This window comes from Acanthopagrus latus, chromosome 1 (genome assembly GCF_904848185.1).
Source record: "Acanthopagrus latus isolate v.2019 chromosome 1, fAcaLat1.1, whole genome shotgun sequence".
NCBI classification, from domain to species: domain Eukaryota; kingdom Metazoa; phylum Chordata; class Actinopteri; order Spariformes; family Sparidae; genus Acanthopagrus; species Acanthopagrus latus.
The window spans coordinates 4097974-4112863 of NC_051039.1; the positions used below are offsets into that span (position 1 = coordinate 4097974).

Consider the following 14890-nt stretch of genomic DNA (forward strand, 5'->3'; position numbering starts at 1 on the left):
TCATCCCTCCATTAATCATCTCTCCCTGCACTCAGTCTCTGCACTCTTCCTCCCTCTCCCAGGAGGTTTAAGTGTCCGTGTGTCTCCCTCCTATATGTCCTTATTTCCCATTACATCCTAAATCCATCCACTGTACACCTCCTTTTCCTCTCCCTATTTGCATTTTCGCTACGACATTCCCTCACGGTCGTTTTCCTCTTCTTTACCACATCTCTCCTCCCTCCACACATTTTCTCCATACGCCACTCTCATTCCTCCCGCTCTCCCTCTCCCTTCCCTTTCCCTTTGTTCCCCTACTGCCCCCCTGATCTTACTCCTCCTCTTCTTCTCCATGCGTCGCTGCCGTTTCTCCTCTCGCCTCCGGGCCTCCTCCACCTCCTGGTGCTGCCGGCACTTGTGGAAGTTCTCCACCACCACGCCCACGAACATGTTGAGGACGAAGAAGCTGACGATCAGGAGGAAGGAGATGAAGTAGAGCAGCATCCACGGGTTGTTGTTGGTCACCGGCTGGAGGGGAGGAAGAGAGGGAGAGTTGGGAGAAGAATGTCAAGAGGAAGGTGGGAGGAGGAGGAGTTCGGATTGAGAACTACTTGGAAGGGTGCTTGGTGAAGGAAGGTGAGGAAGAAGAGAGGGATGCCTGTCAGATAGAAAGATAGTGATGCAGAGAAAGAGATTGTTTAGGAAAATGATCCGTAAGGTTCTGGAGTGGTTATCATTGTTACACATGTAATAAGCAGTGAGTGAGAGGGAACAGCCTCTCGCTGTCTACCAATTAACCAAATCACTCCACAGCCGGTGCCGTCCAATAATCCCAGAGCTGCCACTGGTAAGAAAAGGATGACAGGGGAACAGAAGCGAAAGAGAGGAAACGGGAGACAATATGAAGAAAAGACCGGAGATGATCGGGTGTCGAGGCCGTTACGCGGGGAGTCATTACAAAACAAAAAATCAAGTTCAGGTGCCGTAAAACCGGAGATGAGAGTCAGACTTTCAATTTGGCAGAGCGTTGAGTGTTGAAAGCACAGGGTGGAGTGCAAATGGGATTAGTCATTCAAAGCCATGTTGGACTGCAGAGAGGTTTAACCCCCCGAGGCAGGAGAAACTGAATCATCCAGAATGATGCCCTGCCTCTAATAGATTCCCTAATAGATTCTCAGATAAAACCAATTCCAAAAGGGAATCTGTTCACTTTGTAGGCATTTCAGGAGGCTAATTTGCATCGTATCATTGCACTTTGACGTCACGCATGTGAATGTGCGTGTGGTTTGTGACGTTAAAGGGAAGTTAACTGAAACTAAAGTTCTGTGAAGCTGTGCGTTATACACACAGGCTCTGTAATACAGCTCTTTGTTAAGTTTCAGTCCGCCGTGGCCATTGTTTTCAACTGTCGCCCAAAGGCAATGCAAGACATCATTATCGCTTTTTCTGCAAGAAAAGCAATGATGAGTGAGTCCACAGAAAAAGGGAGGCTGGACAGGAGTCTGGTGAGCAGGAGCTCATCTGCAAGTTCTCCTCTCAAGTCTCGCCCAAGGCACTGTTTCCACTTTATTGGTTACTGAAGCACCTACTGTGATCTAATTTAATCTTTTATTAAAACCGCACTTTGTTATGCAGCGTGAATGGACTTATTTGACCTTTACTTGACAGTTGACAATAGAGCCACAGATTGAATATGGATGTCTGGGGAATCTTAAGTATTTGTCTTGCCAGGCTTTGAGGCTCTGCGCTTTTGGCTGAATCCCAGTGTTTCAAACCGATCAGCGTTGAAAGAGAAACACTGGCAGCTGTAAGTGTGTTTCACATGTGACGACCAGCGAAGGAAGCGACTGTTCATTTGAAAACAACACTTGTGGCTCCTCGCGGTGTTAGCGTAGAAGCTGCTGTAGCATCTGTTATATCAGACGAGCATTTCTTCACAGAAAGACAAGAGAAAAACAACAGCACTGCAGGCTTTACTAGATCAAAATTATGTTTTTTCTTATGACTAACTTTGCAAGAGTTTCGTTGACCAACAGGCTCTGCTAGTAGCGCTCTCTCACTCGATAGGTTGAAGTTATCCCGTGACAGACAGAGATAGAGAGATGGGTTGATCATATTACCTGCCGAGCACTTTTTGAAATGGCCAGCCCTTTTCTAAAAAAAAAGTATCCAGGAATGACTTCCCCAGGTGATTATGTTAATGGGAATTGAATCGGTTGTTTGTCATCGTAGACTGGGGAGATTTCAACCTTTGTCTTGAACAATATCATTAAAGGTGCACACTTTCAGGCAGTCTTTCCTGGAAGAAAAAAACATGGTGATGCACTCTGTTCACAGCTGCAGCTGTGTCAAAGATAGAAAACAGAGCTAGAGGGAGAAGTTTGAAGGCTCATTTCTCACCTCCGCACTGCTGACCATCATGGCATGAAGTGGGTGTGAATGTCAGATTGTCAGTTTCGGAAAGTTTCAGAAATTGCTGGATGAGAAACGTCTCCCCAAGTCCGATGTCAGAATAGTGTGGAACGAGGGGGTTTATGGAGCTACTCAACTGGCAGCTTCAAGGTGTCTGAGACCACTAGATCCTCTTGTGTTTAGCCACAACTCTAAGAATAAGGGTGAAAAGTGTGTATTCCTCCGTTTGAGCCGATTGAGGTGGCGTGGTGATCTGATCAGGATTCCTCCCTGTGGGGGAGTTGTGAAATGGGTCCAACTGGGTGGAGATCCGGGGTGAGCAGCAGGACAGATTTAATGTTCCATCTGGCCTAAGAAGGCGTGGGCTTCCCCAGAAAAAAAAAGAGCTGAAGGATGAGATGGAAGCATGTGGGCTGCTTAAAATTTGCCACTGAGAACGGGACCCGAATCAAGAGGCACAAAATCATGGAGATGGTGAACAAACAGTACAAGACTTTCCACATGCTCACTCATACTGTGTGTTATTCAAGTTTTGTAGCGGTGTTGTTCTTACCTGCTGGTCTATCCCCACTGCGTCCAGCCCATGGTACATGATGTTGACCCAGCCGTCTTTCGAGGCCAGCACAAACAGGGACATCAGAGCCTGGAGGACACCCAACATGAACACACGGCATCATGGGAGCTGCTGTCTTCATTGATAAACACATTGTCATTGCTGTTGAAAATCTATTTGACGTTACGCAGGATTTTATGCAGTTTTATGTGTTGTTTCATCATTTTTTCAAACTCCCTTCTTCATTCGATATATATCACCCGCAAACATAACATTTACCCAAAGTCATAACCACATTTCACCAAATGACCCATCATCTTGAGTAAAAATATGGATTTCTCGGAACATTTGAAACACTGTAGGTACACACCTCAACAATATATTTAACAACGGTCTAGTGGTTGGTAGTTGTTTTAGTGCTGAAAAGTTACACAGCAAATCTTCAGGAAAAAGACTCCTGCACACTCCGGAGGCTCTTTAAACATAATTGCGAGTGAATTGGAGTCTTTTTCCTGATTTTGTCGATATTAACGGTGTGCAAAAGCTGTTCATAGCATATCTAAAAATGGTGTAGCCAAATATTCATCCACTGTATCACTTTGTTTATTTGCATTAATTCACTGACAAATGTTCTTTTTCCTTTCTAGATAAGGAAGAATTACTATATGATGGCCTATATAGTGTAGTTTACTACCTGTCATATAGCATGTAGTCACTGGATAAAGTCTGTCATGTACAGTGTGCTACGCTGTCTTTTTTTGTGTTTTCATGAATATGTGCTCCGTTGTTTATGAAATAGGCTCAGAACACTATATATTTCCGTGTACCTGTCCGAGGTTGTCAAAGTTGTATTTGTGGTGAACCCATCGATAGTTGGCAGCCAGGCAGTCGGACTTGTTAGTGATGTTCTTCACGTCGAAACCCACACAGTAGTAGAACTTCCCTTTGAAGAGCTGGGAGGGAGAACACACACACACACACACACACACACACACACACACACACACACACACACACACACAGCGGGACGTGATAGACGGGCCTAACAAAGACACATTGTGATGAAGTCATGACAACACTTGCATGCAGCCGCCTGCTTTCATGCGGCTTTTTGAGGCAGTTTCGTAATTAGCCTCCGTAACTACCGCGTGTGGATGAAGCCTAACTGAGAAATCCATCAGCACTTGATACGAACAGGGTTGTTTTTTTTACTTCGGCGGAGAGAAGATTGTTCTTAATTCTCTATCATATTGCACACATCAAAGAGGGGAGGGAGTAATAAATGCATAACAGCAGATGCAGTTGAGAATAATAACCTGAAAGGATGCAGGAGGAACAGGCTGTGACTGACAACGTAGACGCAAAAGAAAAAATATGGGACTCTACTGATGAAGTAAAAAAGGGTAAATGTGCGTTGCAAGACTTATTAACTCGCCTGTAAATAGGGTAAAAAGTATAAATTACTAATGATGAAGCCTGTTGTGCAGATACTGTGAATCATGCCAGTTTTTGTTAGTTTCATACAACCAGTGAAGGAAACTTATACCTTATGAAAAACACTAACATCTGGCTTTTGTCCGCAGTGGGAAAGGCTACAAGTTGCTTCATCCTGGCTAATTTTCGCCCCTTTTCCAAGTTCTGTATGTCGCCAGGTAAATATTTTTCCATCCGTCTCCGTTCAGTCAGCTTCCCGACGTTGTTCAGTTAGGGTTTATTTTTTGAAAGACAGACTGATGTAAAATAAAATCACTGTAACTCTGTTACTGCTTTCTGCTGTTCCCTTTTTTCTGGTGTGTCTGTGGCGACGAAAGGGAAATCTCTCAAATCTTTATCTACTGGCAATGGAAAATAAGTCTATTAAGTATTTTTAGAAGCCTACATTTATCCACATTTACAAATCTGCATGTGGACTGTAATTATGGTGCATAAACTGTATTCTGTTGGGGAGATTTTAAAAAATGCCTTGAGAGTCCATAACTTAATTAAAAGTACATTTCTATCGTGTACAGAACACGTTTACCTGCAGAGGTCTGATGAGACTGTGGATCGTATCCAGTGCACAGATATTCTGGTCTTCTAAAACTCAGCCTGTGCTTTGTTTTGGATGGAAAACTGACTCCCAACTGTTGGATTTCTGCATAGCGATGTGCTACCGTTATACCTCCTCGTGTTGGATCCTGCTCTAATTAGCCTTCCGAGCCGTGCTGTGAGAACGTGATTTCCTTGTGGGTGCTAACAGGGCCACACAGCCTCATCTCATTTTCTCTTCTGTTCATGTTTAATCTTCCATTTCGTGGCTTTTGGATTTAATTCTAGATTAAACCGTACAGCATAATAGTTGCCCGGGAAGCGTATTTTGACCTGCTTTTATTCTGTCTATTAAAGCTTCATAGGGTTACGGTGAGCACAAGGGTTGCTATGTTAGGTCATGTAATATTTGCGATAGTTTGACCAACTCAGTCCTTATACATTAACAAAAGGCTTGTGAGATCCTCTCTGATTAATAAAAGAGAAAGGCTGAGAGGATGAAAATCTGACTTTGAGGATGTTACCTGAACACCGAGAATGCCAAAGATGATGAAGAAGGCACAGCAGATGAGGACGATGTTGCCGATGGGCTTGAGGGACGTGATGAGGGTCTCGACTACCAGCTTGAGTCCTGGAGCCCTGCTGATCACCCTGCAGGACGACACGGAGACACACAGCGAGAATAAAAGACAAAGAGAAAGGTAATGAGAATGATTACATGGCAGTTATATAGAACTCAAAGGCAAAAAAAGTTCAAATTTAAACGTCTAGACCTGCTTATATAAACATCTATGAGTCATAATCATCAAAAGCAGAAATGGAAAGTCCAGCTGTGTGGTTCACTTTGATGCAGCAGACACAGTTTTAATAGCATGATTCCAGTTCAGTTTACATTAAACACATTTGTAATAATTTAGGCAAAGAGAGATCAGTCAGCACAGGAGAGACTCTGCAGAATCCCACTGCTTCTAATGACATACAGCTCAGACTGAATTCAATCCGACCTAAAAAGATCTCACTTGGGTGTAATTTGAGGTCCCTGCACCTCAGTTCACCTGCTGCTCCCTCAGCCATTCTCCTAACTGTGCTGTCAGATAATGTTGGGTAATAAATGGACAAAACGTATCTTAAAGCAGCCGGGGGGGGTCAGGAGATTATAAATCTATTACTAACACTTTTTCCATTAAAAACTAGAAAGTGTCATGAAATAATTAATAGGACGGGAAAGCGGGAGGAAAAAAAAAAAGGAAACCTGGTCCACAAAGTTAGGTTTGATTTTTCTGTGATCGTTGCTTTTAGTCTTGTGAATTGACTGAAATTCACTCTTTTCGTTGCATTGCTCATAACTCGTAACCATGCTGTGTGTAACTTGTATCTTGGGGTGGCATGTTGACCTTAAACGGTCGGGGAACACTGTCCTCAACCAAGTACATTAAATCATGTAATATAAAAAAGATCATCATCATCTAATCATTAATGTAAAACCAGCAGAGGAGGAAGACTGACCAAAATATTTACATGTGCTCACAATATGTGCTTTCTTGTGTGGATTTTCCTTTTAATCATACTGCTGTAATTGGCTGATTGACACTCTTAAAGGCATGTTTTGACGTTTTTTTGGAAATACGCTTATTGATGAGGAGTTACATGAGAAGATCGTTACGACTCTCTCGTCTCTGCAGTAATTGTGAAGCTACCGCCAGCAGCCAATTAGGTTAGCACAAAGACTGGAGAGATCAGCTCGCTCATTAACATGTTGTGTCTCACTCGTTTCATCCATATGAAAGCCAATATGTGAAAATGACACTTTATGAGTTGATTCCCAACTGGTTGAACTGCTTAGAAATCTGGGGAAGTGCTGTAGATTTACTTATAATAAGCACAGAGGAGGAGGATTTTACACTTAAGCACAGGATTGCTAAAAAGGTGAGGTTATTCAAACATTAGACATTAAACTCTCATTTGTTCAAGAGCTCTGGTTGGATGAGCTGACGGTGTGATGTCACGACTCTCTGTTGAACTATAATGTTCCTTTAAACAGGGTCTTGGTGCTGTTGGCCCAAAATAACTGGCCAGGGGTTTTGCCAAGATGGCTGCCAAGTGGCACGACTGATATTTAACAGAGTGGTACTGATCTTCCTAAATAAACCTGAAGATTTTTTTTTTTTCCAACTATTTCTTCACTCAACAACTGAACTGATCACGCTTTAACAGGAAACACGACCTGACCTGAGAGGGCGAAGCGTCCTGAGCAACCTGAGAACACGGAGAACGCCGAGGATCTTGGCGCCGCCGGCCATCGACACCACGATGTCAATGAGGGACACGAACACGAGGAAGCCGTCGAGAATGTTCCAGCTGCTCCTCAGATAGGCTTTCTCACCCAGGTACAGACCCATGGACACCACCTGGAGAGATGAAGGGGAAGGAGAGATGCAGAATCCCACACAGGTAGTGCAGCAGCGGCCAGATGTGAACACACACACACACACACACACACACACACACACACACACACACACACACACTTTGATATTCAGATTTCTTATCTAGCATCTGACTGGCATTTAATTTCATGTCAGAGGAGAGGAGAGGATAGAAATAATGGGAGGTATGTGATTGAGATAAAGTGGTTTTAAATCCCAAAGAGTTTAATTTCTAAGAAGATGAAAGGAGGGAAGGAGGAGAAGAAAGACAGGCAACAGCCTCTAAATCCCAGAAAGTGAATGTTCAAAAGGAAGAGGAAATAACGAACAAGGACAGGAATAAAGGAAATGAAAGGAAGGCAGTTAAACAAAACCAAGTCCAGCTGTTTTTTCAGGCAGCGGTGGAAATCACCACAGCAAAAAGAAAAAAGGAAAATCAAAGTTCTGCGGATTTGTTTGTGAAGTTAACCAAGTTTTGTGTTGACATTGAGTTTTGCTGACTGTTCGGTAACTGTAACTGTGGATGATTAAAAGAAGAATCACTCGAGGAAAAAGCTTCACTCTGTTTAAAGACAGAAAGTATTTTGGACTGCTGACGCTGTGCCACCTCAACAAGCTGCACCAAAAATCCTCTTAACACACTTAAACTTGCAAAGCCACAAATGACAAACGGCGAGGAGGTCTGTGTTGTTGTGACTGCAAACATCACAGCTGCACATATTCTTCAGTTTCGTCTTAGATTTTAGAGTCTGTCCCCGTCGAGCTGCAGCTGGATGGGAGGTCTTGCTCGCTCCGCAAGCCCCAATGGGGATTGAACCAGAAAGGAGGAGAAGGAGGAGGGTATGGGTGAGACGGGGGCGAGATCAGCAATTTATGTGGAGACAACAAGACAGCTATCAGTGGGAGGAATGAGAGGTGGAAGACAGGGGCGGAGAACAAAGATGAAAAATACAGAAAAATAGAAAGTTTGGAAATCAAAAAGTGAGCAAAGTTGTAGGGGGAAAAAAAAAGTTGCATGGCAGATGTTGCGACATCATTTGACACATGCCAGGTGCTTTCATGACAATAACAACTTGGTGTCGCTGTCATGTCGAAACAGCACTTTTCAAGAAGGTGCTGCTCGGGGTTCGTCTGCCTTGTTTGGCACAAAAATGCCACCAGAGAGAAGGCTGGATTTGTGTGTCTGTTTGGGAACGCCGCACCAGCACAACGACGGCACACGTCTACAAAATAAGCCACCGGAAATGTATCTCCTGAGTATCATATAGGTGCCACCTTTAGGCTTGAAAGGAAGCTCTGAAAACTGTGTAATACGCTCCCACATGAGCTGCAGTCAGCTCCGAGTCACACCAGTTTCGATAGATTTCAATGGTGTCGCAGAGATGAAGCGAAACAAACTGTATGAAAACGTCCACAGAGAACGGAAAACTTCCGCAGTAGATCTGAAGCCAAATATTGATCGGTGTGTTCAGCTCTGTTGTACGTGAGTTTCTCGAACAGACTGACCAGACAGCAGAGGAGTGAATGATGTTGGAGGAGTGGTTTCAGAAGTTTTTAGAGACTTCTTCATGTCATCAGCACTTTGTCATGTCAGTGGGTCGACACTGGAATCCACTGTAACTGCTGCTGGTGTTTTGCATTTTTCAGGAGTGATTTCACATCAGCTGTGATCAGAATTACTGTATTATTGTAATTAATTGATGGAACGTGTACTATTGGATAAGGTCTGAAAAGTGAAGTCAATGTGGAAGTGCCATAGTCCTGCATTATTTCTAATGGCCGTCATTTGGTTGCAGTCCAATTTTATGTAAGTTTATGAGAAATTAATATACTTTTCACTTGATTTATTACCTCAGCAAATAGTTATCTTATAAGGTCACAGTCTCAATCACTGGTTTAAAGTCTTCTTCATTGCAGCGTGATGTTTATTTAGCGTGAAAGACATGATGTTTGCTTTCTCAGTCAGATCCAGTCAGGATACCGTAACCAGCCCTGTCATCCAAATATGGTCATATCTGACTCCAAAAGACCAAGATAACTGTGATGCCAGACACGACACTTGTGGAGGAACCAATGGGTGACGCCCTGATGGGTTGACACTCATCGCATCGTATCGTTCAGACGATATTCACGCAAACTGAGTAGGAAAAAAAAAAAAAAACAGCTTGGTAATAAACAAATGGGTTGGGAATTAAGGCAAAGTGGATAAAGAGGCAGAAGGCTGAGGAGAGAAGAAAGACCGACCGAAGAAGCCAGTTTGCAGGATTCCATACAGCTCTGTTTAGGAACAGAAAATCTCCCCGTCGTGTTGTGACAGCCGACATGTTCAGAAACTCTCACTGCAAGACAATGTTTCATCCGTCCTCGCTGGTGAGCTCTGCACAGCAGCTAGTCTCTGTCACATCCTATACGATGGGTCTTTTGTCATGTTTTGACAGGTTGAAGAGCGAGTTATAATACATCTGCTCTTTTATTAATAGCAGCCGGCTATACTGAAGCCCCCCTTCGGGAGCATGGGAATGCTGCGGGGCCTTCCATTAAGCAGATCAAATATCGCCATGATAAAACATGATGCATGGGGAAATATATATCAGGTTGGTGCCAGCGCTACCATCAAAGCCCTGCTCTCCTTCGTCTCCCACTCCCAGCTGTCCTTTGGCAGACAGTGCGAGTATGTCACATCGAATTCCAATTTAAATTACATTCAAACTCCATTTGCAATATCACTTTGCACAAAACACGGCGATGATTGTAATTGTCGCTTCGGCGTTATTTTTTGCAATCTGATGTTTCAGATTGGATATTGCGCGATCACATTACTGAACACAATGACCTGAACATGACCGGATCACAGATGAGGGTCCGCTCTATTCTTTACACCTTCACACATTCCAATAATACTTTGTAGTCAGCTATAATGTCTTTGGGTAGAGAGGTCTCATGATTTCTTTCTGAGAGTTTGTATAAAACAAAACTGATCATTAAAGCATCTTTTTTCAGGCAGCCAGTAAGTTGATCATTATATTAACTGTGGCTGAGTTTCACCCACTGCCGGGCGTGAGCTGACTCCAGGGGGCCAAATGTGAGCTGGCCCAAATATGGCTGCCAGATTTGGGCCATGTTCTAAAGCAACATGGGCTGAGAATCACTGATTGTTGTGTACGTCAGTCAATCTATGTTGAGCATGAATGAAACATCGGAGCTGGAAGAGTTGACTGCATCTGTCACATCAGTTGCTTGAGGTTAAAAAAAAAAAAAAAAAAGGTTCCCAGTCACTCAGAACAGCCAGCGTTGCTCCACCTCTGTTGAGTATATGAATGGATTTTTACTGCTTAATACATGTTTTTGTTGCTTTAAGGGTTTAAATATACTGTTTCAAAGACGGAACAAAGTGAAACACTCGTCCTCATGCACAATCATTTGCTTATTCTTCTGTTTATCTGGTATTTTAAATGTCCTAGCACAGGAAATGCTTTCATTTCTTCAGTTTTATAGCCTTTTCCCTTTTGAGATGCTATTTGTTCATTGTAATACAGAAAACATTTGAAATGTTGCTTGTCTCTATATCCAAATTAAATACCAAATTTACCAGTGGGGAAAATATTACCTCACTGTCCCTGTATTTCCCTTTTTTCTCCCTTCACTTTAGCCATATTGCACCGAACCATTACTTCTTAACTGTGTGAACTGAACAGAACAACGTCTTCTGTGTGTTATTACACATCTACCCGTCAGCTGATGTTTGGCTCTGATGGTGTCTTTGTCGATTACGCTCATAAAAAGTGGAGGCATGCTGGATTCAGTCTGCTGTTTTGGCCACCTGGTAAGTGTTAAGCGTGTCTGTGTGACTAGTAATTAAAATTTAAGGTTCATTTAATTATTCTTTTCATTATTTTTGTCATTATCATTATTATTATGTCATTGAAAGCAAAATACTTTGTATTTATGAGGTGGAGCACACTCATTTCCTGGTGAATGAGAAGGTCAAATGTTAATTATTGTAGTCTAGGCTTTCATTAGGGCACATTTGCTGAGGAGGTCCCACCTCTGCCGTCCTCCTGTAGCAGATATCAGCTACTCAGTAAAAAACTGCAGAGTTTCGTCTCATCACCAAACAGCTCTGGTGGAACAGTGTGAGACTGTGGTGTTCTGCTTAAAGGTGCTAAAGCTACAGAAGTGAAGAATATGAGTTTTTCAGTGGTGAGGCTTTTTCAAGTCCGACCTGAAGACTCTTAAGCGAAGGGATCTTTTTAAAATCTGGACACATCTCAAAAAAAGTCTCTCTCAGTAATGATACTTAAAGCTGAAAAAGCAAGAGCTCAGACTCCATTTATACTGTCACTGAGCCCCTCACTTAGTGTAATGAAGCTGTTTTAAATTAAAAAAAAAAAAAAAAAAAAAAGCATGATGCCTTGAAGCAAACATCATTTTCTGCTGACGACCCATCTCCACGTGTTGGAAGCTGCTCGTGTTTTGGGGGAAATTTTTTGCCTCAGCTTGAAGCTTTAATTGCTGCTTCACGACAGCCCCACGAGCTGAATGAGTGGCGGTGCTGAGATAAGAAAATGGGCCGATTGAGACGGGAAAACTTGGAGCTGACAGCCTCTTTACTACAAAAAAAAAACAGTCAGTAAGATACAATGACAGTGTAGGAACAGAAAGTAGTGCAACAGAACGGCTGCTTTAATGCGTGATGAATGAATGTGTCGGACCAGCTTAGATCTTAGAACGCTCTGATCGGTTTAAACAGGCAAAAGACACAGTATGACAAGATTGAGTCAACTCCATATGAGATCATGTGAGTGTGTGTGTGTGTGTGTGTGTGTGTGTGTGTGTGTGTGTGTGTGTGTGTGAAGGAGAGAGAGGGAAGAAAGCCAGATCTACACTCTCCTTTCCTGTTTTTCTAATTAGAGACTGGTGTTCAAGGTCAGACTCACAGTGTGCAAGTAACACGGTTTTACACTGATCACTACTGCTCATGTATGCGTGTGTGTGTGTGTGTGTGTGGACAGGAAATGAGAGCAGGCTGCCTCTGTGATGGAGTGTGTCTCTGGGAGGAAACTCTGTTTAATTAGCGCTCCTCAGAGAGCGATCAGACTGACCGGCCAGGAACAACCGATTAAGAGCAACAAGCAGGGAGGAGAGTGAGAGTGAGGATGGAAGGAGGGTGAGGGAAGGTGAGGACTGGAGGACGGGAGGAGGGTGGGAGAAGGGTGAGGACGGGAGGAGGGTGAGGACAGGAGGAGGGTGAGGGAAGGTGAGGACTGGAGGAGGGTGAGGGAGGGTGAGGACGGGAGGAGGATGAGGACGGGAGGAGGGTGAGGGAAGGTGAGGACTGGAGGAGGGTGAGGATGGGAGGAGGGTGAGGACAGGAGGAGGGTAAGGGAAGGTGAGGACTGGAGGAGAGTGAGGACGGGAGGAGGATCAGGATGGGAGGAGGGTGAGGTCGGGAGGAGGGTGAGGGAGGGTGAGGACTGGAGGAGGGTGAGGACGGGAGGAGGGTGAGGGAGGGAGGAGGGTGAGGACAGGAGGAGGGTGAGGACGGGAGGAGGGTGAGGACGGGAGGAGGATCAGGATGGGAGGAGGGTGAGGACGGGAGGAGGGTGAGGGAAGGTGAGGACTGGAGGAGAGTGAGGGCTGAATCTCTTTGCCCTGGTTCAGGGAAGACGTCTGCTGTTGTTAAAACCAGATGTTTACAGATGAGCTAATAATAAAAATAATTTGACGCACAATGAATATATTAAAAGATTGAGTAGAAGTTGTTGTGCAGGGGAGCAGCGAGAGAAGTTAAAGCAGAGATATATTCTCTCCAAGGACTGCCATGAAACTCCTTTAACCCCCTGCCCTCACTCTTTTATTCTTGTGTTTGAGACCAAGAGCATTTGTTCTCTATGACTGGATGAGCTGAAGCTTTCCATCGCCATCCCAGGAAACCAGTTGCGTGGAGGGTTCGCCGAAAGCTTTTCACAACAAGTCTGAAAGCTGACTGACAGTTACAGCTGAGATAAAGCTTGTGCTCATACAAGAAGAATCTGATTCCTCTGATTTTGTGACAGTTCGGTGAAAGGACAAACACTTCATTGATGAGTAACCGCGACAGTTACAACTTTGATTCCACGGCGAGTGGAAGTCAGAGCTACTGATGTGCTATTTGAGATAAGAAAAAAATAAAATGAGCAGCAGAAGAGCGCCGGGACCGCGTCTGAGCGTGAATGAAGCGCAGATAACAGCAGAGCTCGACTGATTAAATTACACATGGAGGGACAAAAGAGCGGAGAGAACGATGAGAGACGGGTGAATGTGAAATTAATCAAATGAGCTGCGGAGGGGAGACGGCGCCAAATGACAATGAGGGTGATTGGAAGACTGATCGAAAGGAATGCAGGTAAACGAAGAAGCAAAAGCGGGGGACGGAAGATACGGAAGGGAATAAATAATGAGCCAAGCCAAGTTCAAGCTGCGGCCAGATGCGTATATGTGCATGTATGTGAACTCTGCACCACCGCAGCGCCGAGCTGATCTACATTTCACTGTGCTACACATGTCTTCATTATCCACGGTCATAAATAAATCACCATAGGGTTTTTCTACCAATGCGGAAAACGCCTGAAGACACACAGCACTGAATAATGGATGATGCCTTGTCTTCTGGACATCAGATTAGTGGATTAAAAAGACTATGTGAGTGTGTGTGTGTGTGTGTGTGTGTGTGTGTGTGTGTGTGTGTGTGTGTGTGTTTATCGATGGGGAGTCCAGGAGCAGCTAAAGGCCAGCCGATGAGAGATAGCCTTCTAATTAACTGCATTATCTAGCTGCCCATCGCTAATGGGACACGTGCAACTGATTAAACCGCCAGTTGTGGAGTTGTCAACAAATGAGGAAGAGGAGCAGGGGAGTGTGAAAAGTATGGGGAGGGGAGAAAAAACCGCTGGATATGAAAGGAGAAGAGAGATAAGAAAGAAGAGATAGAGGGGTGGAGATATAAAAGGGAGAGAAAAGAGAGAAGCAGAGAGGATATGCGGAGAGAAAAGCAAGAGGAGGAGGACAGAGAGTTTTAAACAAGGGAAGAAATATTACCACTAGATGACTGAAGATAACAGGCAGAGAAGGAGATGAGATGGGATAAAAAGGTCAACACGGGAGGGGAAATACAAAGATAATAATGTGTAAGAGAGAAAGCGGATGAGGACGTGATGAACAGGTGAAAGAAAGCAGAAGAAGAGAAACAAGGAGGGTAAAGGGAAGCGCGTTTTTACCTTGACGGTCATCTCCGCGACAAAGATGGCGGTGAAGATGTAGTTGGAAATCGTGAGGAAAACCCTCTCCTGTGACAAAATGAGAGATATGAAAGGGGGTTTAAAGGAGGAGGACAAGAGGAATTCAAAGAGACAGAACAAAGTGTGAGGAACACAGTTTGGAAAGAAAAGATTTGACTCTTCTTGTCAAAGCACAGCGTGATCACAATCAGCTCGCCTGCCTCGCTGTAGGCCGC

The 14890-nt window shown here is 44.0% G+C and overlaps 1 protein-coding gene across 3 annotated transcripts in view; it reads right to left on the reverse strand.

The window, feature by feature from the left end:
* The window catches only part of LOC119024399 (voltage-dependent T-type calcium channel subunit alpha-1I-like), a 224257-nt gene that overhangs the window by 35913 nt on the left and 173454 nt on the right, over window positions 1-14890 (reverse strand). For all 3 annotated transcript variants that reach the window (XM_037107182.1, XM_037107191.1, XM_037107200.1), the window contains 6 exons: window positions 14655-14723; window positions 7202-7380; window positions 5497-5623; window positions 3772-3897; window positions 2945-3034; window positions 315-507 (listed from right to left, as the gene is read on the reverse strand). In XM_037107182.1, coding sequence (XP_036963077.1) covers window positions 315-507; window positions 2945-3034; window positions 3772-3897; window positions 5497-5623; window positions 7202-7380; window positions 14655-14723 — 784 coding nt within the window. The remainder of the gene's footprint in view (window positions 1-314; window positions 508-2944; window positions 3035-3771; window positions 3898-5496; window positions 5624-7201; window positions 7381-14654; window positions 14724-14890) is intronic.